The 24,182-nt window shown below is 40.2% G+C and overlaps 2 protein-coding genes across 4 annotated transcripts; one reads left to right on the top strand and one right to left on the bottom strand.

The window, feature by feature from the left end:
- Positions 1 to 58: 58 nt before the first annotated feature.
- LOC115694222 (zinc finger protein VAR3, chloroplastic) lies at positions 59 to 3,354 on the top strand. Its single transcript, XM_030621342.2, has 5 exons — positions 59 to 625; positions 714 to 831; positions 1,027 to 1,301; positions 1,424 to 1,522; positions 1,629 to 3,354. Exons 1-5 carry the CDS (start codon positions 150 to 152, stop codon positions 3,268 to 3,270), a joined length of 2,610 nt encoding a protein of 869 aa, XP_030477202.2. The 5' UTR covers positions 59 to 149; the 3' UTR covers positions 3,271 to 3,354.
- Positions 3,355 to 12,347: 8,993 nt separating this feature from the next.
- LOC115693814 (uncharacterized) lies at positions 12,348 to 16,099 on the bottom strand. Of its 3 annotated transcripts, none has more exons than XM_030620879.2 (5): positions 15,772 to 16,096; positions 14,792 to 14,846; positions 14,560 to 14,720; positions 13,728 to 14,462; positions 12,348 to 12,863 (listed from the first exon to the last, which is right to left on the bottom strand). In XM_030620879.2, exons 1-5 carry the CDS (start codon positions 15,988 to 15,990, stop codon positions 12,657 to 12,659), a joined length of 1,377 nt encoding a protein of 458 aa, XP_030476739.1. In that variant the 5' UTR covers positions 15,991 to 16,096; the 3' UTR covers positions 12,348 to 12,656. The 3 variants fall into 3 exon arrangements, with proteins under 3 accessions (XP_030476739.1, XP_030476747.1, XP_030476757.1); XM_030620887.2 differs by having other exon boundaries at positions 12,629 to 12,859; positions 15,772 to 16,099; XM_030620897.2 differs by having other exon boundaries at positions 12,629 to 12,896; positions 15,772 to 16,098.
- Between the last annotated feature and the right edge of the window lie 8,083 nt (positions 16,100 to 24,182).

The following is a 24,182-nucleotide window of genomic DNA, read 5'->3' as shown; positions in this document are numbered from 1 at the left end:
GGATAAAAGGAAAAGAAAAAAAGAATAAGAAGATATTTTTCACGACACGAAATACAAAATTGAGGGCGGGGTTTATCGTTATTTGCTCGAGCCAGCGAACACAAACCGCAGTTCCGTTCCTCGGTAAGGTTTAAGCATCGCCGGCGGCGATGTCGACTGCGAGTATGGGCGGCGCCACCAGGTTCCTGATGCTCCTCGCCACTCCTATCCCCCCGCGCTGCCCCTCCCTCCTCCGCCTAGCTCGCCTCCACCGCCGCCGCCGTCGCCATCTCCGCCACCTGTCTCCTCTCCCCTCGCTCTCTCTCCACCGCCACATCCTCAGCGCTTCTGCCGACTATTCCCTTCCGCTGGGAATCAAGTGCTCTTCGCGACATTTTCATGCTCAGAGCAACGCCGTCAGAGACGATCGATTCTCCGACTCCGCTCATCCGTGGCCGGAGTGGCTCAATTTCGTCAGGAGCTTGTCCGCCGGTGGTTATTTCGGTACGGGGGGATCCGCTGCAGCCGCGGCGCGGGGGATTAGAGGCGAGGCTGAGTTCTTGGCGGGCGTGGAACTGCAGGAGGAGTTCGTTCGTGCAGCTGAGGCTGGCTTGGCCTACGCGCGCGATCGGCCTCATCTTTTGAGGTATGGTTTTTATTAAAATTCTCATATTCTTGATAGTCTTGTTTTGTCTAGCGATGCGTTTTATTCATGCCTGAAGTTGGTTGTGTAGAGCACTCTCGAAGCGAGATATAGACGTGCTGGTCGAAAATGGTGCTCCTTTCCTGTTCAAGAACGCTGATGATTCCATCAGAAAATTGAGGGCTTTCATGAGTGCCGACGAAGTTGGTCTAAGAACTCATTTTCACAGTTCTTTTGCTTGTAAATTTGTTGTGCCGATAGTTTTATTGCTCTTTGGGTGGTTAAATAAACAACATTGAAATTTACAATACCAATTTCTGCTTGCATGCTTGGTAATTAAGTTATTGTGGTTAACGATGGCATCTGACTTTCGGCATGCTTTTTTCTTGCTTTTCGTTGTATAGACTGTTGATGGAAATAAAGCGCAGACAATTGATTTGATGAGGTTCATATTGAGTTATGCCTGCAGTCCCCTCACACCAGAGAAAAGTTACTTCAGTAACCAAATTTTTATTGCATCTGTACGGAATCTGCTCCAAGAGATGGCAAATTTAAGTCATACTCCACCATCAAACTTTGCTGGTTCTCTTGAGAGCCAGTTCTCTGGTGGATATGGACAAGTTCCTAGGCCTCGTGGGCCAAACATTGAGATGAAAAGAGGTGACTGGATTTGCCCCAGGCAAGTGCTTTCTTCTCTCTGTCGCCGAAATGAGTTCTACTCCTGTCTTTCACCAATCTGTATATTCTGCTTGTTATGATATGGCAGGCAAATTGAATCTCTCTCTTTGACATTATGAGCAGGTGTAATTTTATGAATTTTGCAAGAAACGTGAAGTGCCTTGAATGTGAAGAGGCACGACCAAAGGGGCATTTGACAGGCAGAGAGTGGGAATGTCCTCAGTGAGTATTTGCTTAGTGTTTTTTTATGAAAGGTATTGTGGATAGCTATCATTAGTATGAGTCCAACGTACTGAAAGTAGTGTTTTGATTTTTCAAACAATCGTAGATGTGACTTCCTCAATCATGGGAGGAATCAAGTATGCTTGAGATGTGAATGCAAGCATCCTGGACAGATGTCATCCACAGTCCCCTCTGGATTTGGTTCAGGTCATGGTACTGTTGATGATGCTAATAAAGTTGATATTGAGAGGAGGTTAGCTGCCAATGAAGAGAAGGCACAGAGGTGGTTCAAAAAAGTCTCACAGCTAGATAGCACTTCAGATGTGAACAGTGCTATGACAGATGAAGATTTCCCTGAGATTATGCCACTTAGGAAGGGAGTGAATAGATTTGTTGTGAGCACGAAGAAGACGCCTCTGGATAGGAGGCTGGCCAATGCTCAAAACAGAAGTAACTTGACTTCTGAGGTAACTCCAAATGTTGATGATAACCGCAGTTGGGATGCAAACAAGCGATTTGATTCACCTTTTTCCAACTCACCATCTCCACAGCAAGGACAGCCTGGAGGAAACAATTCTGGTTATGTTGCTTTTAGGCCTTTACCTGATGATATGTTTGCCAAGAAACCCGGAATTTCTGAAACTGAGGCAGACAACATGGTGACAGGTGGGGCCGCTTCTCTTGCTTCAAATGCTAGAGAGCAGGGTTCTTCTACTTCTGGAGTCAACGTCACTGGTAAATCAGGAGCTGGTTTACCACCTTCTCATGGGCCAGTTATCGAGACCGAGAGCCAAGATAAAGAAAGAGGAGGAGAAGAAAAATCTGAGAGATGGTTCAGGCGAATTGCAGAATTACATGATGCCCGAGATTTGCCATCTGCAGTTCCTGACCAAGATTTCTCTGAGACAATGCCCGTGTGTAAGGGAGAGAACCGATTTACAGTCGGAAGGATGAAAGATCGTTCTTTGACTTCTCCAACGTACAAAAGACGTGCCGCAATGGAGCAAGCTAGCAAATCCAACTTTGTTCCCTTTGTTCCATTCCCACCTGGGTATTTTGCCAAGAAGGAAAACCAGCAGCCTGACTGGGAAAATGCTACTGATAAAGCTTCTTTGGAAATGGCATCAACTCTTGCATCTCCGAAGAAGCTTCCACTGGAGGCAAATGATTCAAGTTTGATGCCGCATAATGGCACTGTTCAATCAATGGAAAACCGGCAAATTGATAGTGGGAACTGGAATATGAAACCTCCTGTAGAGAACTTAACTCCAAATAGTTTAACCATGAGAAAAGGGACACATAATGTTGGGATGCTGCAGGACTTGAGCAATCCTCAGACAAGTAGCGGAAGTAGTGGAGGTGCTGGATTATTTAAAGATGGTAGAGATACAAGAGAGACGACAAATCAGGTGAGCAGTTCACGCCAACCATCAGAAAGTTTCAATGTGAGAGAGCATTGGAGAGGTAAGAGCTTGGAGGGTTCAGCAGTGAAAGAACCTGATCCTCTGGACATGTCAGAGGAGGCAAAGGCAGAAAGGTGGTTCCGACGTGTTGCCCAGATTAAGGACATTTCAGAGCTGAGCCAAATACCAGACGAGGATTTCCCATCAATAATGCCAATGCGGAAAGGAGTGAACAGGTTTGTGGTGAGCAAGAGGAAGACGCCATTAGAGAGGAGGCTGACTTCTTCTCAGTATAGAAGGAATCTCCCTGTTGTGACCTCTGATCCTGTGAAGAATGAAGAATAAGTGACATCAAGTTTATCCAATTGTTGTAATGCTTTATAAAATCATTACTTAACAAATTTTTTTAACTTGATAGTTTTTTTTAAAGCGATTCTCTATTTCAACAAAGTGAGCAAGAAACAACTAGAGCCCTCAGGTCTCAGCTTACATTATCTTAATCGTCTTCACACCTCTTGTGCCTTTGCCTAAAGGCACTTAAACCAGTGATGAAAGCAAGCTGCAGATGGAGAAGATAGAAAGATTGAGGTCTTGGCAACTTCGTGTGTCGGGAGGAATGTTTTCAGGGAGATGGGCCTTGCTCGGATTGGAAAAGAATGTCAGATAATTTGGGTTTCAAAGAAAGTTGGGAAGTGGTTGTAATGGAGGGTGGATGGTAATGAACAGGTGTTCTCATTGGGGTTGTAACTTCTACGTTCCTTTGTCATGGACCAGTGAGCTGAAGCTTCATAGTGTCGTGAAGGAACCTGTCAAAGCCTCAAAGGTGATCTCCTTAGAGCAGTGCACTTTTTATTTGTAGTCTTACGGTGCTTAACCGTGATTTGGTGTTATGTTCCTCCTATGCGTTTAGGAAACCATTTGATAGGACGATAGGAGGAGGATAGGACACCATTAAGAACAGGAAGTATTTTCTTTTTGTAGGTAATAGAAAGTACTTTTTTTTATAGATAATAGGAACTATTTTGATGGTTCTTTGCTTGTTATATTCTGATTCAGAGATTTTATTGCACCTGATTCTCTTGGACGATAATTAGAATCAAATGGAGTTTATAGCCTGCTCAATAGTGTGGTTGGAAGAGAGCGACCCTTTAAATTAGATAAGAGTAATGCTAAGCATGTTAAGACAAATTTACAGAGATGCCATATTTTCCGTCAACCCTGGCTCTTCTAATTGGTGGACTACAATTATGGTCATCGGCCACATTTACTTTAGTTAATTTTGCATGTGGGTGATGTCCAGAACTAGTGACCCACCAAAATTAGTATACATTAAAAAATTGGTGTACGTGATAATGTGGCAGACTGCAAGTTGATATTTATCAGGTTGAGTGTGTTCCACCAACATAAGTCTGCCACATTGCTTCATAAAGTAAATTTGCGAATTGAGTAAACATAGAACTGAGGCACAACTTTAAAGTAACTGGCCACTTCAAATATGAAATTTCATTGTTTGGTCTTTGTTTCTCAGCTGCTTATTGGATGGTTCTCTTTCTAGCTAACTGCTGCCTTATGTTAAAAATTGTGTAGTATCTGTTTCTCGATCTCATTTACCTGGCATCTTAGTTTTGCAATTAATGGCTTGCTATGCCAGTTTTGTTTGCATTACTTCAAATGTTCTGTAGGAAGAATTGCAAATTCGTTTTATTAATGGAGTGCATTCTGTTTATGAGAGATTCGTCTTTCAAATCTTTTATTTCTGAAGAAGAAGGTTTTTAAGAGGAAGATTGTAGCCAGACCTGTTATATGATAAAAATCATGTGTTATTGTTGTTGCACTTGTTTGACTTGCTGCTATCTTTCACTTTTGCATGTGGCTTCTTGGAATTCTTCATCAGTTAGGGCTAGTGCATATTTGTGAAGCAACATTGACAAACCGAGCAAAGCTGAATTTAGGAAGTAATAGTCTGGTGGCTTAACGGTATGCCTCTGTAGCATCAAGTGAAATATAGCCAGTAATTCAAAACTCTCTCTGTTTGTGTGTGTGTGTGTGTGTGTGTGTGTGTGTGTGTGTGTGTGTGTGTGTGTGTGTGGGGGGGGGGGGCGGGGGGCGAGGGTGGTGTGTTGGAGGGGCACGGTGGTGTGCCTATGCTTCTGGGGCTTTTGGAGGGGAGGGAGAGTTGTCCATGACTTTGTGAGTGCTAATACAAGTGACATAAAATCTGCAAAACATAAACTGCTAATTACTTCCGACTGACAATGGTTGTGAGCAAATTGTATTTTCTTTGAACACATAATGCTTCTTTCTCTTAGGTTTTAGTATCTGGCAGTTTAAAATGTTCTCTTGTTTTATGTCATCACACTTAGTTCTCAGTGGATTTGTTTATGCCCATGGCAACTGCTGTCAACAGCACCACCTGACTAAGTCTAGCAGTGAGCTGATAAATACTGCATCGTACTTGAGCAGATATGAGGCTTATTTTACTTGCAATGGCATGGTAAAACTGATATCGCTCTAACCAAAGTTAAGCTCTAGGGATAGGAGATAGGGAGTCAATTAGTTAATTGAAGTAATTAGGCCAGGACCATATAAGCCTTGGTGTAGTCCTCCTCACTGGTTCAAGAACAATATAAGCCTTGCTGTAGTCGTCCTCACTGGTTCAAGGTTAGTTTAACCAAACTTTTTTTTTTTGGTGGATTCTACGTTTTTACCCAGTTGAATACATTGTCAAGGTCAAGAGATGCAGTTTACACAAGCTGTACTGGAGAAGTGGCTTAACGTTTAGCAAGCTTCTTCAATTAACTAAAGCATTAACTCTACCTGGCTGATTAAGTACTTGCCTTGCTGATCGACAAAGAGGCTTTGATTAACAGCCTTTAATAACTTATGGTTATGTATGACTGCTCAGAGTGTCAGGCATAGAAGGACTGGCTACTTTTTTTTATCCACAAGTTTGGCGACCTTTGCACTTTCATGATTTTCATGTACCTGATTGATAGATGGAAAATTTTATGCCTATTCCTGCTCCTCTGCGCCTTGTGCCTTTAATATGTAATTATAATAGGAGCTTCCTGATTTTCTTTCCATTAATATATTGAGGAGTCAGTACAAAAGCTAAGCTCATAGAGAAAAGTTCGGCAAAATAACCGAATAAGAGGACGCTGTGAGCACAAGGTTACTGATACACCTCATTTTGCCATAGGACTTTGTCAATCTTGTTATAACGAAGTGAGTTATGCTTTTTTTCCCTACTCGTGCTTCTTGATTCAACTTTTGGTCCAAGCACTAAACATTTTTTGGCTTTGTTGCGTTTTGTGGAATTTTTGTGGGGTCTTGAGGGAGGCTCAGATCCTCCAGCTTTCCAACACGATGAGAAGGAAAGATTGGCTAACTCATCTATCGCTGAAGAAACAAGTGAAACAACTTTGGTTAACATGGTATTACTCGAAATAATGCACCGGTAGCAATGTTGTACAGGTCAATGAGTACTGCAATATGATGATATTGCTTCCTTACATTAGTCGTCTTCATTATTGAGAAATAAGTAAGAATTCTGCTGATGACTAATCATGGCATATGGGTTTGAAGTTCTTCCTTGATAGCTCCACCCTCCCTACAACATGGAGATGTATAATCTAACTTACCCCATAGTACGAGTAATGCATAATCTAGGATTTATCCTGAAAGAATTCTTGCATGACCTTGCCTTCAAACACGCGAAATCATTCTGAAAGTAATGCACCGGCAAAATCTTCTCCTTCCTTCCGAATCGTGAATCCAATGCCCGGGAGAAGTGTCAAAAATCCTAAACCTTTTACATTGATGCCAATTTAGTCCTAAACCTTTTTTTGTGCCAATTCAGTCCTAAACCTTTTGCATTTGTGTCAATTGAGTCCTAAACCTTTTTGGTGCCAATTGAGCCCTAAACCTTTTTTGGTGCCAATTGGTCCTAAACCTTTGTATTGGTGCCATTGGTCCTAAACCTTTGCATTGGTGCCAATTGAGTCCTAAACCTTTTTTGGTGCCAATTGAGTCCTAAACCTTTTGCATTGGTGCCAATTTAGTCCTAAACCTTTTGTATTTGTGCCAATTCAGTCCTTCCGATTAATTTAGCTCAAAAAGATTTAGGACTGAATTGACACAAATGCAAAGGTTTAGGACAATTGACACCAATGCAAAAGGTTTAGGACTGAATTGGCACCAATGCAAAAAGTTTAGGACTGAATTGACACCAAAAAAAGGTTTATGACTAAATTGGCACAAATGTAAAAGGTTTAGGACTAAATTGGCACTAATGCAAAAGGTTTAGGACTTTTTTGACACTTTTCCCTCCAATGCCCCATGGAACTTGCATTTTCTTAATATTGCTTAGCATTTTATTTTAAACAAGGCTATAGAAGGTTAATGCTGGAATCTGCGACTTGGTGATACTCTCACAAAACTCACTAGAAATGTTAGAATATCACGACTTGTTGGGATTTTCATCTGCAATTTGCCTCTATATGGAAATTAGGCTGGATAGAAGCCTTCCCTTTAAAGACCTAAAGGGAAGGTATTTGGAGGGTGAAATGCATGATAATGGAAGGATTTCCAATGAAATAGTCATTCTGATGCATCGATCTGCGTTATCAGATATATGAAAGGTGCTCCGAGAAAAGGATTACTGCATTATGGTGTCATCGGAGATACATAATGGACGATCTACAGAGCCATGACTTTAGCAACATGTGAGTTGATACGGTTTTAAAACATTGGGTTTAGGAGTTGGGCTTTACATGGACGAAACCGATGAAACTGATTTTTGACGATCTAAGTTGTACTGCGCATAATTTCGTTTTATGAAAGAACTAAACACATTGCTATCGATTGCCACTTTATTAGGAAAAAATTGGTTTCCAATGAAATCGCAACAACGTTCGTACACTTGGATGATCAAATTGTTGATTTGTTTACTAAATCCGTTCGTCGTCCGCACGTGAGTTACATTTGTAACAAGTTAGCACATACATATAAAATATACGTTCCAACTGGAGAGGAGGTGTTGAGTAATGATGTGTTTTTTAGTATAGGCATTTACGGGGGTATATTTGTAAGTACGCTTATATTGAATATTATAAATAGATGAAGGGGTGGCTAGAAAAGCCCAACCATTCAGTCTCCTTTTTTTTTTTTTTTGCTCTTTCACTTTGCTTTCATGGTATGAATAGAAGGCTGGCTTAAATTTATTATCAACATAATCACAATTGATACCTGTCTTTATGAAAGCCCTACGGAAGCGATTAGGGTCTCGACTTATGAAGTCAGCTCAACCTATTAGTGTGGTCCATCTTCAAATCAATTGTTGCTTAGTCAAAATCGGCTTCAAATGTACATCTATGTGCATCCCCTTTTAAAAAAAAAATTCCAATTAGCCTATGTGTGCGTTGCATAATTTCGATACTCTACGAATGTAAATAGCCTTGAAACTGCATTTGTAAGTCCTTATGACCAAAGTAGGCCAATAAAAACAAACAAATCACATCAATAATAGCACTTGCAACCAGCATAACCCTTTGTCCCAGCCATTGTAGCATGTGTATCACTTGGGCGATAAGGGGCATGATGACTTGACATCATATTTACCTTCCTCTAGCTTATCACCAGCAGTCTATTTAGGGTTACAAACTCAACAGTGGCAACTAAACACGAGGGTTATACTTGTTGCGGGACTAAACCCAACACCCTGTGGCACGAGCTGACGATAGCCATGTAATAACTTTTATGGATAAAAAGTGAGATATTTCCTTCTGCTGATACTAACGAAAGTCCAATCCTTGCCTTTACCCTCCCTTAGGTTAGTGAATAGTAGGGTAAGAAACCAACTCCAAGATGCCTCAGTCTCAGCTTGCCAAACTGCCCAAGCAATCAAAATTGCTTCCACCTCATCCAACAATAGATTACAACATACCCTTCAATCCATTCTTAAAGGAACGCCTATCCAAGCATATTGAATGTCTACATCCTCCTAAAAGTCCCATTTTCAACTCATCAAATAAAAAAATCATCAAACCCCACATAAAACCTTTCAAATACTTCGGTTGCTGGGTTGACTTTAAACTCAAATGTTCCTAATCTAGCTAACTCTCTTAAGCTCTTCCAGATAAGATCTGAACATACTGTATCGCTCCTCTATTTAGGCCCCTTTAAAATTGAGAGCGTTTCTAATGCTATATAACTATTTTTTATCTAGTTTTAGGGTAGATATTTTTCTTGTAACTACCTCCACCTCCATAGTTAAGTGAGCTTGGCTCTAATCCCATACATACATGAGCTAGCCATGTAATAGTGGTCTGCCTTTTTGTTAGGCCAGTTCAGTCCAGTCCAGGCGTTTCCCGGTTCGATCAGTCCATTTTGCTCACCCCTATCTAACATCTTATATTGATGAAATATGTGCAATCATGGAATATAGAGACTTTTTTTAAGTAATTGTTTCCTTTAAGAAGCTATTTGTATTAATGACTAATTTATTACTAATTTGCTAATGTTTATATTCTAAAATAGGGAAAAAGCCACAAAAAACCCCAAACTATGCCCACTTGACACATTTACCCCAAATTTTTTTGTGACATTAAAAACCCATTGTGATATATTTACCCTAAACTTTTTCTGGTGACATAAAAAACCCAAAACTTATTCATATGTGACACATTTACCCTTCGTCATGGTTCCGTTAAATGATCATTCAGCCAAAAAAATGTCATTTTTATTTCACTCCATGTCAACGCTCTTTGCTTTTCAACGTCCATGTAGGCAGATTTTCAATAGTTCTCATTAACAGAACTTTGACAGGTAAATGTGTCACACAGGTACAAGTTTAAGATTTTTTATACTATATAAAAAAAGTTAGGATAAATGTATTATAGTGGACATAATTTAGGATTTTTGGTGAATTTTGTCATATAAAATTTGTGCAATCATGTGGAATATAACCCACAGCCTTTTCTTTATATAGATATTTCAAAATAAAATCTTTATATATAAACAATTATTTTGAAATATTTATAACCAAAACATTCATAAAATGTATATCTATAATATCAAAATAGAATCTATACGTACCTAATCAGTATATGCATAATAATTACTTATTCAGAACTAGAGATACTCTAAAGAGTCAATACCACGAAAAACCTTAAACTGGTACACATGTAATAAATTTACTTCAAACTAATTATTTAACCAACAAAAACCCCAAACTAGTAAATCTATGACAAATTTACCCTTTGTTAGTTTCCGATAAATTTTACTATCAAATTACTGAGTGAGATGGCACGTGGCAGTTGACGGATGTACCAGTTTAGGATTTTAACTCCAAGTTGTGATTTTTCGTAATATTAATCCAATTTAACGGAAACTACCAAAGGGTAAATTTGTCACAAATATACTAGTTTGGGATTTTCGGTAGTCAAAATTAGTTTAGGGTAAATTTGTCATAGGTATACCAGTTTGGGTTTTTCGGTGGTCAAAGACTTAGTTTGGGGTAAATTTATCACAAGAATATTGATTTTAGGTTTTTCATGGAATTAACCCTACTATAAAATATGCGCAATATAAATTTTCAAACGTTTAATTTTTATTTATAGCTTTTCCTTTCTTTCTGTAATTTAGATGCAAGAAAGCCTTGTTAACTTTTAGTTTTTCTCTTTAAATTTTCGTTTTCTTTTTATACATAAATGCAGGAAAACCTTATTTTTTGAAATTTCAGCTTTACCTTTACATAGATACTTCAAAATATAACAAAAATATATATACACATACACAATTATTTCATAACAATTATTACCAAAATATCTGCAATCACGGATAACTTTTTTTGATCTAATTCTATATAGATAATGAACAGCAAAAGAGAATCTATAAAGTATGATTCACTAATATCCCAGGGGCACTCAACTTAAAAAAATATCGTCTTTACCTTGTAGGGTGTGTATGTGGACTATAAAGTATTCATTGGAGGTGATTGGTTCCTGGGCAATTTGGTTGCCACCTGGGAACCGAAAACCGGACCAAAGGGACCGGTTCTCGAGTGGGCCAATGGAACAAGTGACATGTTCTTTTTATTTATTTATTGTTATATTCTCTCGTTATATCGGTGTAATATCGTCATATCAGTGTTTAATGTATATTTTCAAATTAATTGTCTACCGTAGGTTCTAACTCTCAAGGGTTCTTATCATGGAGATAATTATGGAAGTACAATGACCATCATCCTATACTATACCAGCTTTATTCGGCAACCATGGTATGGTATTTGTTCATGAACATACATCAAACACCGAGCTAAGGGGTTGTGTTGTGAAGGAATGATTAGGGCTTTTTATTTTTACAGATTTGTTAAAAAAAATGATCCAATCCGGGTGGGCGGTTCCATATATGGAACTGAGAACCAGACCGGTGCCCCTGGGAACAGCTCAGAATTGGCCGGTTCGGTGCGATCTGACGGTTCTTTCTGCTCACCTCTAGTATTGGCTGAAGATGCAATGGCGTGATTTCTCAGGCCATTAACAATGTAATCCATCTAGAAAAAGAAAGAGCACCACATTAACTGCGAGGTAGGATTCGATGAAGAAATTTTAGCAAAAAAAAAAAAGGATTCGATGAAGAAAACGATGGAAAACCCCACAAAGTACGCCATGCGCTTCGGAAAAGTTTATTGAGGTTATCTCATCGTGGGGCTTCTGGTTCCCAGGTTACACCTCGTAACTGAGTACATCGTTGTACTTCGTGTCCCCCTGATAATGTCGAAATAATGATGCCCCTCTCGCTTGCAGAGTCCACATTGATGCTCTAAATCCTCGAAACCCCACCAGTTTTTCAATGCAAACTGAACCCAGCGGCCTAATCCAGAGCCTGTATCATGATTTACAGAGCATCCTATTAAATGACGCATGTGCAAAAGCTCATTTCGAGCGCTCCCATTGTGCATTTACTACAGAGGATAATATATCCAAAGTCCGGAGAAAGAAGGTATCGTGTTGACAGGTACTCTAATGGCACGGGTTAAGCATCTTTGACATCGTGTGAGGAAATTTTTGTGTATTGAGAACCGTAAATTTTCGTCATGGGAAGATTTGAAAGAGGTCTATTAGCAAATTCCCTTTCCTGTATTGGTGAATTTGTAAGGACGGATCGTCAAACTTTAGATGGTTGCGAAGATCCCGTCATTTACGCCTGTGAACTGTTGACCAAGCATCTAGGAGCAATTATTTTACAGAAGACAAGCTTTCCGGTGATGATCTATGAGGGCAGAGATGACTATTCTTAGGCCGTTGCCGTAAGCATCAGGACCATTCATGACCTCGACACTTGCGAATTCCATAGGATAGGAACGAGAGGAACTGGGATACGCATTATTGAAGTATAATACGAAAAGCACAGTTGCAAAATTTTGACATAACGCCAAAATGATGGAGCTCGCTACTTCCATATGCACATAATAATACAACAGGCATGACAACTAATTCTCTTATCTGCGGCACTACATTAAAACTATAGCCAAAGATTGTAGCACCCTCTAGATTATGGAGTTAGCTGCAACAGAGTTGTACAAATACATGCACGCTACTCTATCTATAGTACAAACATCCTAAGCGCACTCAAAAGGACAGGTAACAATAGCATGCGTTGTGAAGTTACATCGTCCATCTGCACCGCGAACAGCAACACATTTCTGGTATACTCTTCGAGTCCGCCCACTATAGCAACCCCAAAGTTGCTAGAAACTTCTGCAATGTCCTATGGCCCCATCGAATATCATTCCTCAATACATTATCTAAATTTCCAGGGCTGGTCTTCCCTTCTCTGTTGCCTATGTGAATAATCTGTTTGTGTTGATTATCAAGCTGTCCTTCGGCAAAAATCAGCGCGGTTTCTTCTTGGGATGGATTGCATCGAGGCTCTTGCTTTACACGCAAATGAATTCCTCATTAGAGAATCTTCGAAAAAGAGAAGCACACAGGTATTAATGCACGCACCACAGAAGAAAACACAACTCACATACCCAACTGTAATTGTGCGTGCTCGTGTGTGAGAGAGTTGAGAGAGAGAGAGTCAGATACATCAAAATCATAGTTGAGCAATGTCATCTGTGTCATAGACATCAAATTCATAGATGAACATTGTCATTTGTGTTGTATGACAACTTACAAACAACCCAGGCTTTCCATTTTTATCGACAGAAGAGCCTCGCTTTGTTCATGGCAGATACATTTACCATATTGGATATGTCAGTTGATCATTCGTGCAAATGTTTCAAGAATTCGACACTAGTGCTTGTGGCAATTACATAAGTTGGAAGAGTTGGTTCGTAGAGGCAAAATAAGCTATCTATGTGGCGCAGTGGTACAACGTTAAAGTGTTAACAGTTCCAATAGGATAGTAGCCATTGAAATATATTTTAATGTTTGACCCCTATAATGACCATGTATTCTGAAGAAAATTCAGCTTTGCTCCCGATTATTAAGCAGGAAAAAGTGGTTCTTATCATATAAGAAGCATTTTCTCTTCCAACTACTGGAGATGGATTGCGAGATTCTTGTATAAGCTACCCCCACTTTCAATCATGTGGAACAAAACATCCTTATGGAACTTATTTTTCACGAGAATACAAGCAAACAACAGAACACTTCCAATACCCAGTAGAATCTTCAAATCCTAGCTGGTTGCGTTCAATTGACAGGAGATGGAGTAACTTTTCTGGCCAATGCAAACTGGTAAAGTGGGAAGCAATAAAGCAGAGAATGCTCACACACTCGTCAAGCAGTTACCTCTGGTAATTTTGAACTTATAGCTTCATCAGGCCCACCAGAGGCATCACCTGCACTTCTTCGTCCTTCTTCACATCGATTTGACTCTTCTGTTAGCACCATTGATAAGGGAGTCAAGCCAGGAACCAGTACAGGAACTTCATCAATTGTAACTAGGTCACTTTGGAAATTCATGCTTGTCAAGTTATTGACTCCAGCTCTGCCATTGTTTCCAAGAACTTCGTGCGATGTGATCAGGTCCTCATTTTGGTAACCAATTCTCTTTTCACAGTGCACATTGTTAGTTGCATCTTTTGAAGACTGCTCCTGCTTCTGGAGAATATTATCTGCATAAAGAGCCACGGGCATCTCTTCTACCGGAGCAACGGTGTCGGGAAAAACTAAGTCATCATGTGCTTCCACCAGATGATTCTCTTCGGGGGAAGCACATATACCAGCAAAAGCTGATCGATTGCTGGGTTCTAGCATCACTTTTTCTCTCGATGGATTTGAGTTCTCTACTACTATCAACCTTTCTGAACCATTAGTAGGCTCCTCAACCTCAGCAAGGCTGTCCGATAATTCTTCCTCGGTAATCTTTTGTAATTCGGCAATTTCCCAATCTTCATAGATAGCGATTGTTTTATCAGTATCCCAGATTTTTAAAATCCGATCCGGATCTGGCTGCCACTGTATCTCTCCGTCTCCTTGTCTTAATATGAACTTGAATTGAGTATCTCTCCCAATAGGTATGTCCTATCCAAACACATTGCGGATATGAATAAAGCCCTGACAATCTACTATTTTTATTTGAAAGAAAGAAAACTCAAGTTCGTCTAGAATAAAAACTTACCAGCTCTACTGACCATATGTGTCCATCTGACCAGTCCAGTGGTACTGCACTTGATGGGTCCCATGACCCCAAGGCCGGATCATCCCCTACTACAAGAAATTGTTCTCCAAATTGACACTCTCTCTGTAGCTGAAATCTGATGTGCACTTTCCTCGAAGAACCTAAAAAATGGAGATGGAATTAACGAAATCAGGAATTCATCATATATCTGATTAGTAATGCCAAAACTTACATGTCTCTGTAGTCGCATCTTCTGCTGTCTCTAGGTCTGCTTGCAGTAGAGGATGCTGCAATAACCAAACATGAATTCCAGCTGTGAGACATATTACCATTTGAGCAACATAAGAACCGTAGCAATACTGTTTTCTCATAAGACCTAATATGGCTGTTGTACACATTCCATCTTATACTGTTTCTTCAATATTTCTGCAGAATGTCGAGAACCCCAGTTCGAGTAATTAACGTAGATATTATGGAAGAGAGCCTCTCGAGTCCGTCGGAGAAACTTTTTGTGCTCTTTCCATCGTCTGCTTTGCTATAGAGTAAGTTGGAAATCCTAAAAGCAGAAGCAGGAGATCCGATGAGTTTATCCGATTTGCACCAGCAAATCTCTACGAGCCACTAAAGTTACTACCTTTTGCATTTCAATACGAAAGATATGCACTTATATACGCTGACATGGACATATGGGAAGTTTTACGTGATTACAAAGGTCATCATGTAGTGGATTGAACGATCCCCAGAAGAGCAACACAGGGTCAAAGCAGAGTTTTTTTTATCGAGCTCTGCTTCCATGTCGCTCTTACTTTGATCTTTCTTTCTCTTGGCTTTTCATATTTGAGCTTTGCATTCTTGGTTTCGGACAAGTGATCCCAGATTTAAATAAGATGCCTCCACAAACGACAGCGCACAAGCGACGCCAATTTCATTATAGTTTAACCATTACATCCTCCTCCCTTGACCACTAAAATCTAAACGGAGGAGTAAAAGGTGCCTGAACTTTGCTTGCTTTGAATGCAAAGAAGCAAAACCAAGAAAAGCAAAAAAATAAAAAAATAAAAAACCGACTAATTTATAAGCAAAAACATTCCACTTTCATCATTCGTAAGCAAAGCGAATTCATCGCAAGCATCACCGATTCACCACAAAATTGCTATAAACCATTTTCACAATCAGAGAGAGAGAGAGAGAGAGAGAGAGAGAGAGAGAGACCTCGATGTTGGAAGAAAGAGAAGGAACCGGAGCGACGAGCTTGTGCGGAGCTGAGGTCAAACGGAAGAGTCCGAAGTCAGCGAGCCTCTGGGCTCGCGGGAAGCGAACGTCTGCTCCGGCAGCGACGTTCCCTCCGAACGGCGACGAGCAGCACGAACCCGCTCCGTCTCCGAACCGGTGGAACAAAACTTTCAAGCTGCGACTCGCGACAGCGTCCATCGCTCGCTCAAACTCCTCGGGATCGACTCACCTCACCTCAACTCACCTCACCTCACCTCGCCTCGCCCGCAAAGCTAACGCACGATCTCACGGAGAGCGCGAGAGAGAGAGAGAGAGAGGGGGAAAGCTGTGGAGGAAGGAAGAAGAGGTGGAGCTTCGTCCGTACGTGGCGTTTGGCGTTTGTCGGGGGCGCGGGTGTCGTAAATCGTTATCTGATTTTTTGCAAAGCTTTTATATAGTGGCGGGGCCCCTGGGGGGCCCTCGTCCCCTCCCCTCCCTCGTGAGAGACGATGGAGATGGAGATGGGAAGCAACGGATCTGATTCCACGCGGCGTGCCCCAGCGCATCAACGACGTCGGAATCTCCAACAGACTCCCGGAGGCTCTTCGATCGTTAGTTACTGCTGCCTCGAATCTGCGCCCTCCATTTAAAAAGCCAGGGGACTCGGGAATCGCGCGCGCCAGTGGCGCCACGTGTCGCCGGTCCCCTTCCCGCCCTTTTGGGGACCTAAGGGGGCGCTGAAATTGGTGAGGGAGGTCGCCCAAGACCGACGAGCCAGTGCGGACCAATCACGAGGGGGCGATGATGTTGACGTCCTTCATTTTGTTCTTTATTTTTCCAATTTTTTGACCGAGGTATCGACTACATCCTCCCCCTCCCCTTGTTTCGGTGGAGGTGACGGAAAAATTTCGAAAATTCATTTTGTTCTTTATTTTTCCAATTTTTGATTCTCCTCCCCCCCCGCGGTGTAGGTGACAAGCCATTTTGATCCGTTTCCGTGGATTACCATAACTAGCATGCCGGAAAGCAAATCAGCCTTGGCCGGGCTCCAAATCATTTTACTCGAGATCGATGCTAACTTCTGTAAATATAGTACACGTGTTTCGGTCCGATTTGTTACATAGTACTCGGATGATCGTTCGAATAGTTTTTGATATTGAAATGAACGGTCATACGACGGTTACGACACTTCTAATATCTTTTTTTTTTATGCTTAACAATAGCAAAAACCTTGCGTCATGATACTAGTACAAAAACAATCACTCCACTCGCCGAAAATAAGCCATCAAATAAGGAGTAGTTTCATCATTTTGTCAACCTTATTTAATAATATAATTTCAATTTAATTAGGCTTAAATATGAATTTGGCGACAACTTTTCTCTTTCTAGAAACACACTAACCCTGAGTCATGAGCAAGTAATTACTAATTTAAATGCGCGATATTTACTATACTTAAACTAAATTGGTGGACAGTGGTAAACAACACTTGAAATCATTTTTTATATTCACTCTAAAGGATTTAAGTATTCTTAATTTCGGAAAAATAATGATGAAACTCAGATGATAATAATAATAATAATAATAATAATAATAATAATAATAATAATAATAATAATAAGGGATAAGTACATTCAAAGTCCTAAAATTTGTCACGAAAATACAATTGAGTCCTAAAACTTTCATAATGTGCAATTAAGTCCTAAAACTTGTTAGGAAAGTGCAATTGAGTCCTAAAACTTTCAAAAGGTGCAAACAAGTCCTAAAACTTATCACGAAAGTGCAAACAAGTCCTAAAACTTATCAAATTTGTTCAATCAAGTCCTTCCATTGATTGCACTTTTTGAAAGTTTTAGGACTTGATTGCACCTTTGTGATAAGTTTTAGAACTTGATTGCACCTTCGTGATAAGTTTTTGGATTTGATTGCACTTTTTGAAAGTTTTAGGACTTGATTACACTTTCGTGACAAGTTTTAGGACTTGATCGCATTTTTTGAAAGTTTTAGGACTCAATTATACTTTCCTGACAAGTTTTAGTACTTCTAGTGTACTTATCCCTAATAATAATAATGTCGATAAACCACGATGCTGTCGGAGATTGAATTAGCACGAACTTGAGTTACGTAAGTTTCTGTAAGGAAGTTCAGATGTCGACAGTCTTTTGCAGAAGAAAGGCCAACACGAGGCCCGGCAGATTTTCATCTAATCAACACATATTAGGCCCAATAGAATTGGGACGACCATAAGCTAAGAAAGATAGGCAGAAACAACAGTTAAACTTTTGATTTTAATGTTGATTTCACATACTCTACTAGTGCTTGTACTAGTCATGCAATCTCAAAAGCTCCCACTACTGAAAGGTTGAAGCTATGACTGTCGGGGGGTTTCTCCTTTCTTTTGCAACCGAAAAGCCTTTTTTTCGTCGTTTTAATTCTTCGTAATCCATACGTTCGGGATGAAATCCGATCAATTTCCTAGTCAAATTGCTGACACGGAAGACATGCGTCTTTTATAAGATATCAGATCAGGGGGTCACTCTAACAAAAACATCTAAAAATTTGGAGAAGAAAAAACGAACGAGAAAAAGAGGTCATCGGCCCTCAGCTACCTAGCTTTCTAGCTATGGAAACCAAAGAATTAGTGAGTCTATATGGTTCTCACTTATGTGGAAGTAGAGATATGTTGCTCAATTTTATCACACCTAGACATGTGGAACTTTAGTTTGCAAAACAAGGACCTTGTTTTCCTTCAATCAAGGATAGGAATCCGTCATTCATAAGTGTCATTAATGATCAATATGTGATTTTAGCTAACAAAAGGGATAACCATAGGGCAAGTTATGAAACTTATAACATTCATAAATTTGAGTCCCAAAACTTTTACTTTGTTCATTTAAATCCTAAAACTTGCAGCTTTGAAGGTGAATGAACAGCTAAGAAGGGGTAGATCAAAAGACTACTTACGATTTCTTAATTGTTAGTAAATTTATTTATGTGGACATGATTTTTATTAACGAGTACCAATGATAAATTAAATGAGATGAGTCTTATAATAACCAGAGGAAAGCATGATCTTTCGGAAATGGAATTTGCTTATCCGAAAGGTGACCATTTTACTAGCTTCGCTGACGCATTGCATGACATCAATTTCGTGCCCAAAAAATAACATAATTTGGTATCGTGGGGTTATTTAGGTATTAACAAATGGGCGCACTATCAAGTTTCGTCGTTCCAAGTTTTATCAATCGATCGATTGATTCCGAATATGGTGAAGGCACCTTGATCGGGTCTAATATAAAGAGTAGATGTAATCATATTGCGAGTATCGGAACTTTGCCCTAATTCCAATCAAGTATCTAAACTTTTTATTTATTTATTTAAGTACCCTAACTCTCAAAATATGACTCGATGCGGGGCCTCCATTAAACGAGATGATTCAATCATGGGTGCCATCATTTTGTCTTTTCCTGGCCAAATAAAACTTTAGTCGTGGGTGACCCCATTACTAGACACCATTACATGCTCTGCTTATCCATAAACTAGAGGTTGTATGATTGTCAAAACAATCACGTGTTGACAATTTCGTCTTCTAGTTCCCAAATAATCAAGACGTAGCTTGTTTTTTTTTTTTTTTTTTGGTAAGGTCCGTAGCTTGTTTGTATAATCACATTATAAAGAAAACATAAGAGAAGGATATTAAATTAGGGGCCGACAATTCTTTCTAAGTATAGAAAAATCGAGGATAATCTTTGTATTAAACGAGAAGTAATGACGTGAACATGCACGCATAATATAATGGATTATTTGGAACTTATGAACATACAATCTATGTCCTACCAATAGTCCTACCAATAGTGGATCAAAATGGAAGGAACATGGTGGGGTATACTACTATGATTAACTTCATATTATCTAATCACGTGCTACCTACCGAGCTGACAAACATCGAGTATGAACTAATAATATTAATTTGACCAATGAAGATGTATATAACAAGTGCTCGATGGAATGAATACACTTTTGTTGGCTTGACTGACTTTCAGTGAGTCAATTGGTGAACGAACAACAATATGGTTTTTTTTTTTTTTTGTCGAAAGAAAGTTTATTAAATTCAACTAGGTAAATCAAAAGGGCTGGCTCACTAATTGGGTTTCAGTACATAAAAGATCCCAAAGAGCTTTTGGGGGTGAAGAGACGCAATTCTGTGGTAAGAGTATTTCTCCTACACGCATTCTCTCTAAGGCAATGGACCACCCGGATGTCTAAAAAGTGGACTAACGTTTTATAGCATTGAGCAATAAGTACACGGACTAACCAAGGGACTTGATCCGAGCTATGAACTGCGTTGGCTACCTCTAAGTTGTCTCAATTACCATCATTTCTTCATTACGGGACACAAGGAAAGTTAGGATTTGAAACAAAGCACCAGTCTCCCCTTGAAGTGCAGAGGACGCCTGAACTGATCTTGCAAAACCATAAGGGATTCTTCAAGCTGAATCGCGACAGATGCACACAATAGTTCCTTTCGTTGAACCAGATTGATCCATCTATATAGGTTTTCAAAGCCCCAATCTGTGGAGGATTCCATTGCTAAGAAGAACCAATTCTGTGATATTGAATTTCTCTTATCCAGTCTACATGTAGTTGGATTCCCAAGGAACCTGATCCAAGCTATGAACTGCGTTGACTACCTCAAAGCTGTCCGAATCAATTACCACCGTTTCTAGCTTGCGGGACAGAAGGAAAGTTAGGTTTGTTACCAGAGCACGAGCCTTCACTTGAAGTGCCGAGGACGGTTGAACCGATCTCGCAAAGCCATCAAGGATTCTTCCAGCTGAATCGCGACAAATGCACGCGATACTTCCTTCCATTGAACCGGGTTCGTATGATCCATCTATATCGATTTTCAAAGCCTCGATCTGTGGGGGGAGTCCATTGCTGAGAAGAACTAACTTCGATTCTCTCTGATTTATTGCCCTCGCACCCGGCGACCACCGCTGGGTCGCCCGCCTCGCGGCGCTCGGGTCGCGACCCGATCTGGATCGCACGACCCAAGCGCTGCGTGAGGTCGGGCGACCCCCAGCGGTGGTCGCCGGTCTGGCGACCCGGCGGTCGCCGGAGGTCGGCCGACCTCGAGCGAGGCCCGGCCAGATCGGCCGGCGGGAGGTTGGCCGGGCCGTTATGGCCTCCAGACGGCGCCGCAGGCTGGTTAGAAAAAAATTTTAAAAATATTAGAAAGTCCATTTCTTGAAAATGCCCTTCAAGTGGAGACTGGTAGATTTGGTGTCTTTTTCCGAAGATGATGTGATTGCGTGCTTTCCAGATGAACCGCAGATATGGGGCAACCAACTCCAAATCTGGTGAGTGAGCCGAACTAGGTGCATAAATCTCATATCCATGCTTCGATTCTCGATACTCTCTGCTTCGAAATGCGAATGTTAAGTTCTGAGGGTGTCCTAACTTCCTCTCGTTGTCTCAGTACAGCTTTCATTGCACAAAGCGCATCTCAGGTCAGGTATGATTTTTCGTTTAAATAAGTTGTCCATCGTTGGCAGTGCATTCTTGCACAAGTTCCACGTGAATAGCCTAACTTTTGGGACTGTCTGCATATTCCATATATCCTTCCATAGTTTGTGATAAGGGTTGAAAGGATGATTATGCATGGTTCTGGCTGGGCATATTCTCTACCTTTTTTTTATAAATTTATAGCCACTTTTGACTGAATATTTTCCTGATTGAGTCCCTCTCCAGAATAGTTGGTCTTTTGTTATCTGAGGCCTCACTAGCATTGTAATGATTTCTTTGACAGTACGCTCGTCAAAACTGCTCTGTGAAGACTGTAATTAAGTTCCATGCATTTTCCTCCCTAATGATCAAGTCAGCAACAAACTATGGTTCATCTCTTGGGGCAGGGCCCCATATCACCCCTCGTTTTAGCCATTTGCCTTCTCTGATTCTGATTTGTCTACCATTATTATCACCTACTTGACCACTGTACAATGTGAGAAATAGGATCCCTCCCCATTAACAACAGGCTCTGCTAACCCCCCGATAAGGACGTATTCATTCCTCTGCATGCCAAAAATCTCTTTGAGGACAATAAATTCCTTTTAACAACGGGCTCTTGAGTGAAGATGGAATCTGAGTTAGCCTCCAAGCCTATTTTCCCAGCGTATCCCTGAAGCCTAATCCTCCCAGATCCTTCCTAGTCTTTAGAATTTCCCATCTTTTCCGATGCAATCCAAACTTTTTTCTCGCTTAGTCTTCCACCATAATGAAGCAATTTTCTACCCAATTGTTTTACAAATGGAAAGGGGAATATTTAAAATGCACATAGCATATTATGGTAAGGTTTGCACCACCATTTTGATCAAAACTTCTTTTCCTGCTTTGGACATCAGTTTTTCTTTCCGCCCCCTAATTTAGCATTTTTTTTTTTTGCCCAAAAATTCATGCAAACATCTCTTTCTTGGATACTCCCCAATCTGATGGAATCCCAACTTATTTGCCCGTATCTTCAATTACAGGAACTCTTAATTCTCTTGCCATATTCATCTTTTAAGTTTTGAAGACAAAATTCAACTTTGGTTCTCTTTTGAGAAAAATGGTCATGCTTCGTGCCGTTATTTGAAATATTTCCTATATTTTGTTTGGTAAATAACTCTTCGTAAAACCAAATACAAGTATACAGTATGCAATTAAGTGTTCGATGTGTATTAATGAGAACAAGGGGAACACCGCACATAATGATAATGATTTTGAATTTGGAAATAACAAAGGAAAAAAAAAGCCAAATGAGTTCACAGCTCTTAAAGAGAAGGGTTAATACCACGAAATACTAAAACTGTCCGTGACAAATTTTCCCCGAACTAATTTTTTGATCACCAAAGACGACCACAAATTGGTACACCTGTGGCAAATTTACCCTCCGTTAATTTTCGTTAAATTTTATCAACAAATTATTGAGTTTGATGACGTGTGGCAGCTGACGGGTGAACCGATTTGATATTTTACCCTCCGTTTATCATAGGTGTACCGGTTTGTGATTTTTCGTAGTATCAATTCAATTCAACATAAACTAATGAAGGTATACCGGTTTGGGATTTTTTATGGTTAAAAAATTAATTTGAGGTAAATTTTTCCTAAGTGTGTCAGTTTGGGGTTTTTGGAAATCAAAAAATTAATTTGGAGTAAATTTATTATAAGTGTATTAATTTGAAATTTTTCGTGGTATTAATCTTAAAGAAAAAGATAGAAGAGGGAGGACGGTTTGCAAGGAAGGTGGTCGCCTCAAGATAACTTTACCTATCATAGAGATCCTTAGTTAATCGTAAGCAAACAAACTAGATTTTCTAGAAAAGGCGACAAATCCGTCTTTGAAAATTACCTTCCTGTCCTTTTATGGTATTAATCATTGTGGAGGTGGCGTGTCATGAAACCATGACCATTGCACACACGTGTTTAGAAGCAAGGATTTTCATGTGATGAATAAGATCGCATTGCACATCAAGAGCAATCATCAAATATTTCGTTTGATTTTTATTTTTGGCAATTGAATATGTTTTTATTTTTGGTCGTTCCTTAAATTCTAGATGGCAAGAACATAGAGTGAAATCATGGGTCACATCGAAAATGCGTTTCCGTCACTTCATTTAAATGCAATAAAGTCGTTTCGGGGGACCTTTTGGCAGCACGTGATGCTTCATGCAGTCTGGTCAATTTCGATGGCAATGGTCGATTCGATCCGATCCGATCCGATCCGACGTCGTTGCTGTGCCGTGTGCCCGTGGAAGGCGATAAGAATCATGTACAATTGTTAACTGATTTCGCTTCATTTATATAATCGTTGCCCGATTAATAAATTACTATATAAATAAATAATTTCTTTGCTCTTGAGCTCCAAAGAAAACTTTCGTCGGGGGGAGAAAACGTTAGGAGATGACGCGCTAACTTGAGTCTAGTCCAATATGTGGAAATGGTTACAACCCGTCAAAGAAGCTATGCAAGGTAAATAAATTGATTTTAAATTGAAAAGAAAAAAAATGAGACAAAGGTAAAGTCCATATAACACGGCACTGATCATCTTTCGCTGTTATTGCTAGTGGGGTCGACGGTTCACGTCGGGCCGATATCAGTGGGAGACCCGAACGCGAAGATTATATGACCCTTGTGACCCGACCCGCATAGACCCGGACAAAAAAAAAAAAAAAGAAGGGTTGGTAGGGGGTCGGGTTCGAGCCTTTCCGACGCCCCTCGTTACCGCGTTCTACAAGTCTCTCAATCCGGGTGCTAAGTCGCGATTAAACCGACGTGATTTAATTAATCTAGCGAGTTGCATATACCGCCGCAAATGAAATTCAAGAACCATAACCAAAGAAAAAGCGATTTTCACCGAGGATTCGCTAAATTCGTG

This window comes from Syzygium oleosum, unplaced genomic scaffold (assembly GCF_021117445.2).
Source record: "Syzygium oleosum isolate NSW1041296 unplaced genomic scaffold, Sole_v2.1 Sole_v2.09, whole genome shotgun sequence".
NCBI classification, from domain to species: domain Eukaryota; kingdom Viridiplantae; phylum Streptophyta; class Magnoliopsida; order Myrtales; family Myrtaceae; genus Syzygium; species Syzygium oleosum.
Note: the sequence above shows the minus strand (reverse complement) of the source record. Positions and strands in the feature narration are given on the sequence as shown.

Excerpts from the sequence above, each read along its gene's own strand:
- LOC115694222 (XM_030621342.2), top strand. The coding sequence starts at position 150 with ATGTCGACTGCGAGTATGGGCGGCGCCACCAGGTTCCTGATGCTCCTC. Across the intron at positions 1,302-1,423 it reads GGTGACTGGATTTGCCCCAG|GTGTAATTTTATGAATTTTG; the intron begins GCAAGTGCTTTC and ends CATTATGAGCAG. Across the intron at positions 1,523-1,628 it reads AGAGAGTGGGAATGTCCTCA|ATGTGACTTCCTCAATCATG; the intron begins GTGAGTATTTGC and ends AAACAATCGTAG.
- LOC115693814 (XM_030620879.2), bottom strand. The coding sequence starts at position 15,990 with ATGGACGCTGTCGCGAGTCGCAGCTTGAAAGTTTTGTTCCACCGGTTC. Across the intron at positions 14,847-15,771 it reads CTCTTTCTTCCAACATCGAG|CATCCTCTACTGCAAGCAGA; the intron begins GTCTCTCTCTCT and ends TGGTTATTGCAG. Across the intron at positions 14,463-14,559 it reads ACATATGGTCAGTAGAGCTG|GACATACCTATTGGGAGAGA; the intron begins GTAAGTTTTTAT and ends GTGTTTGGATAG.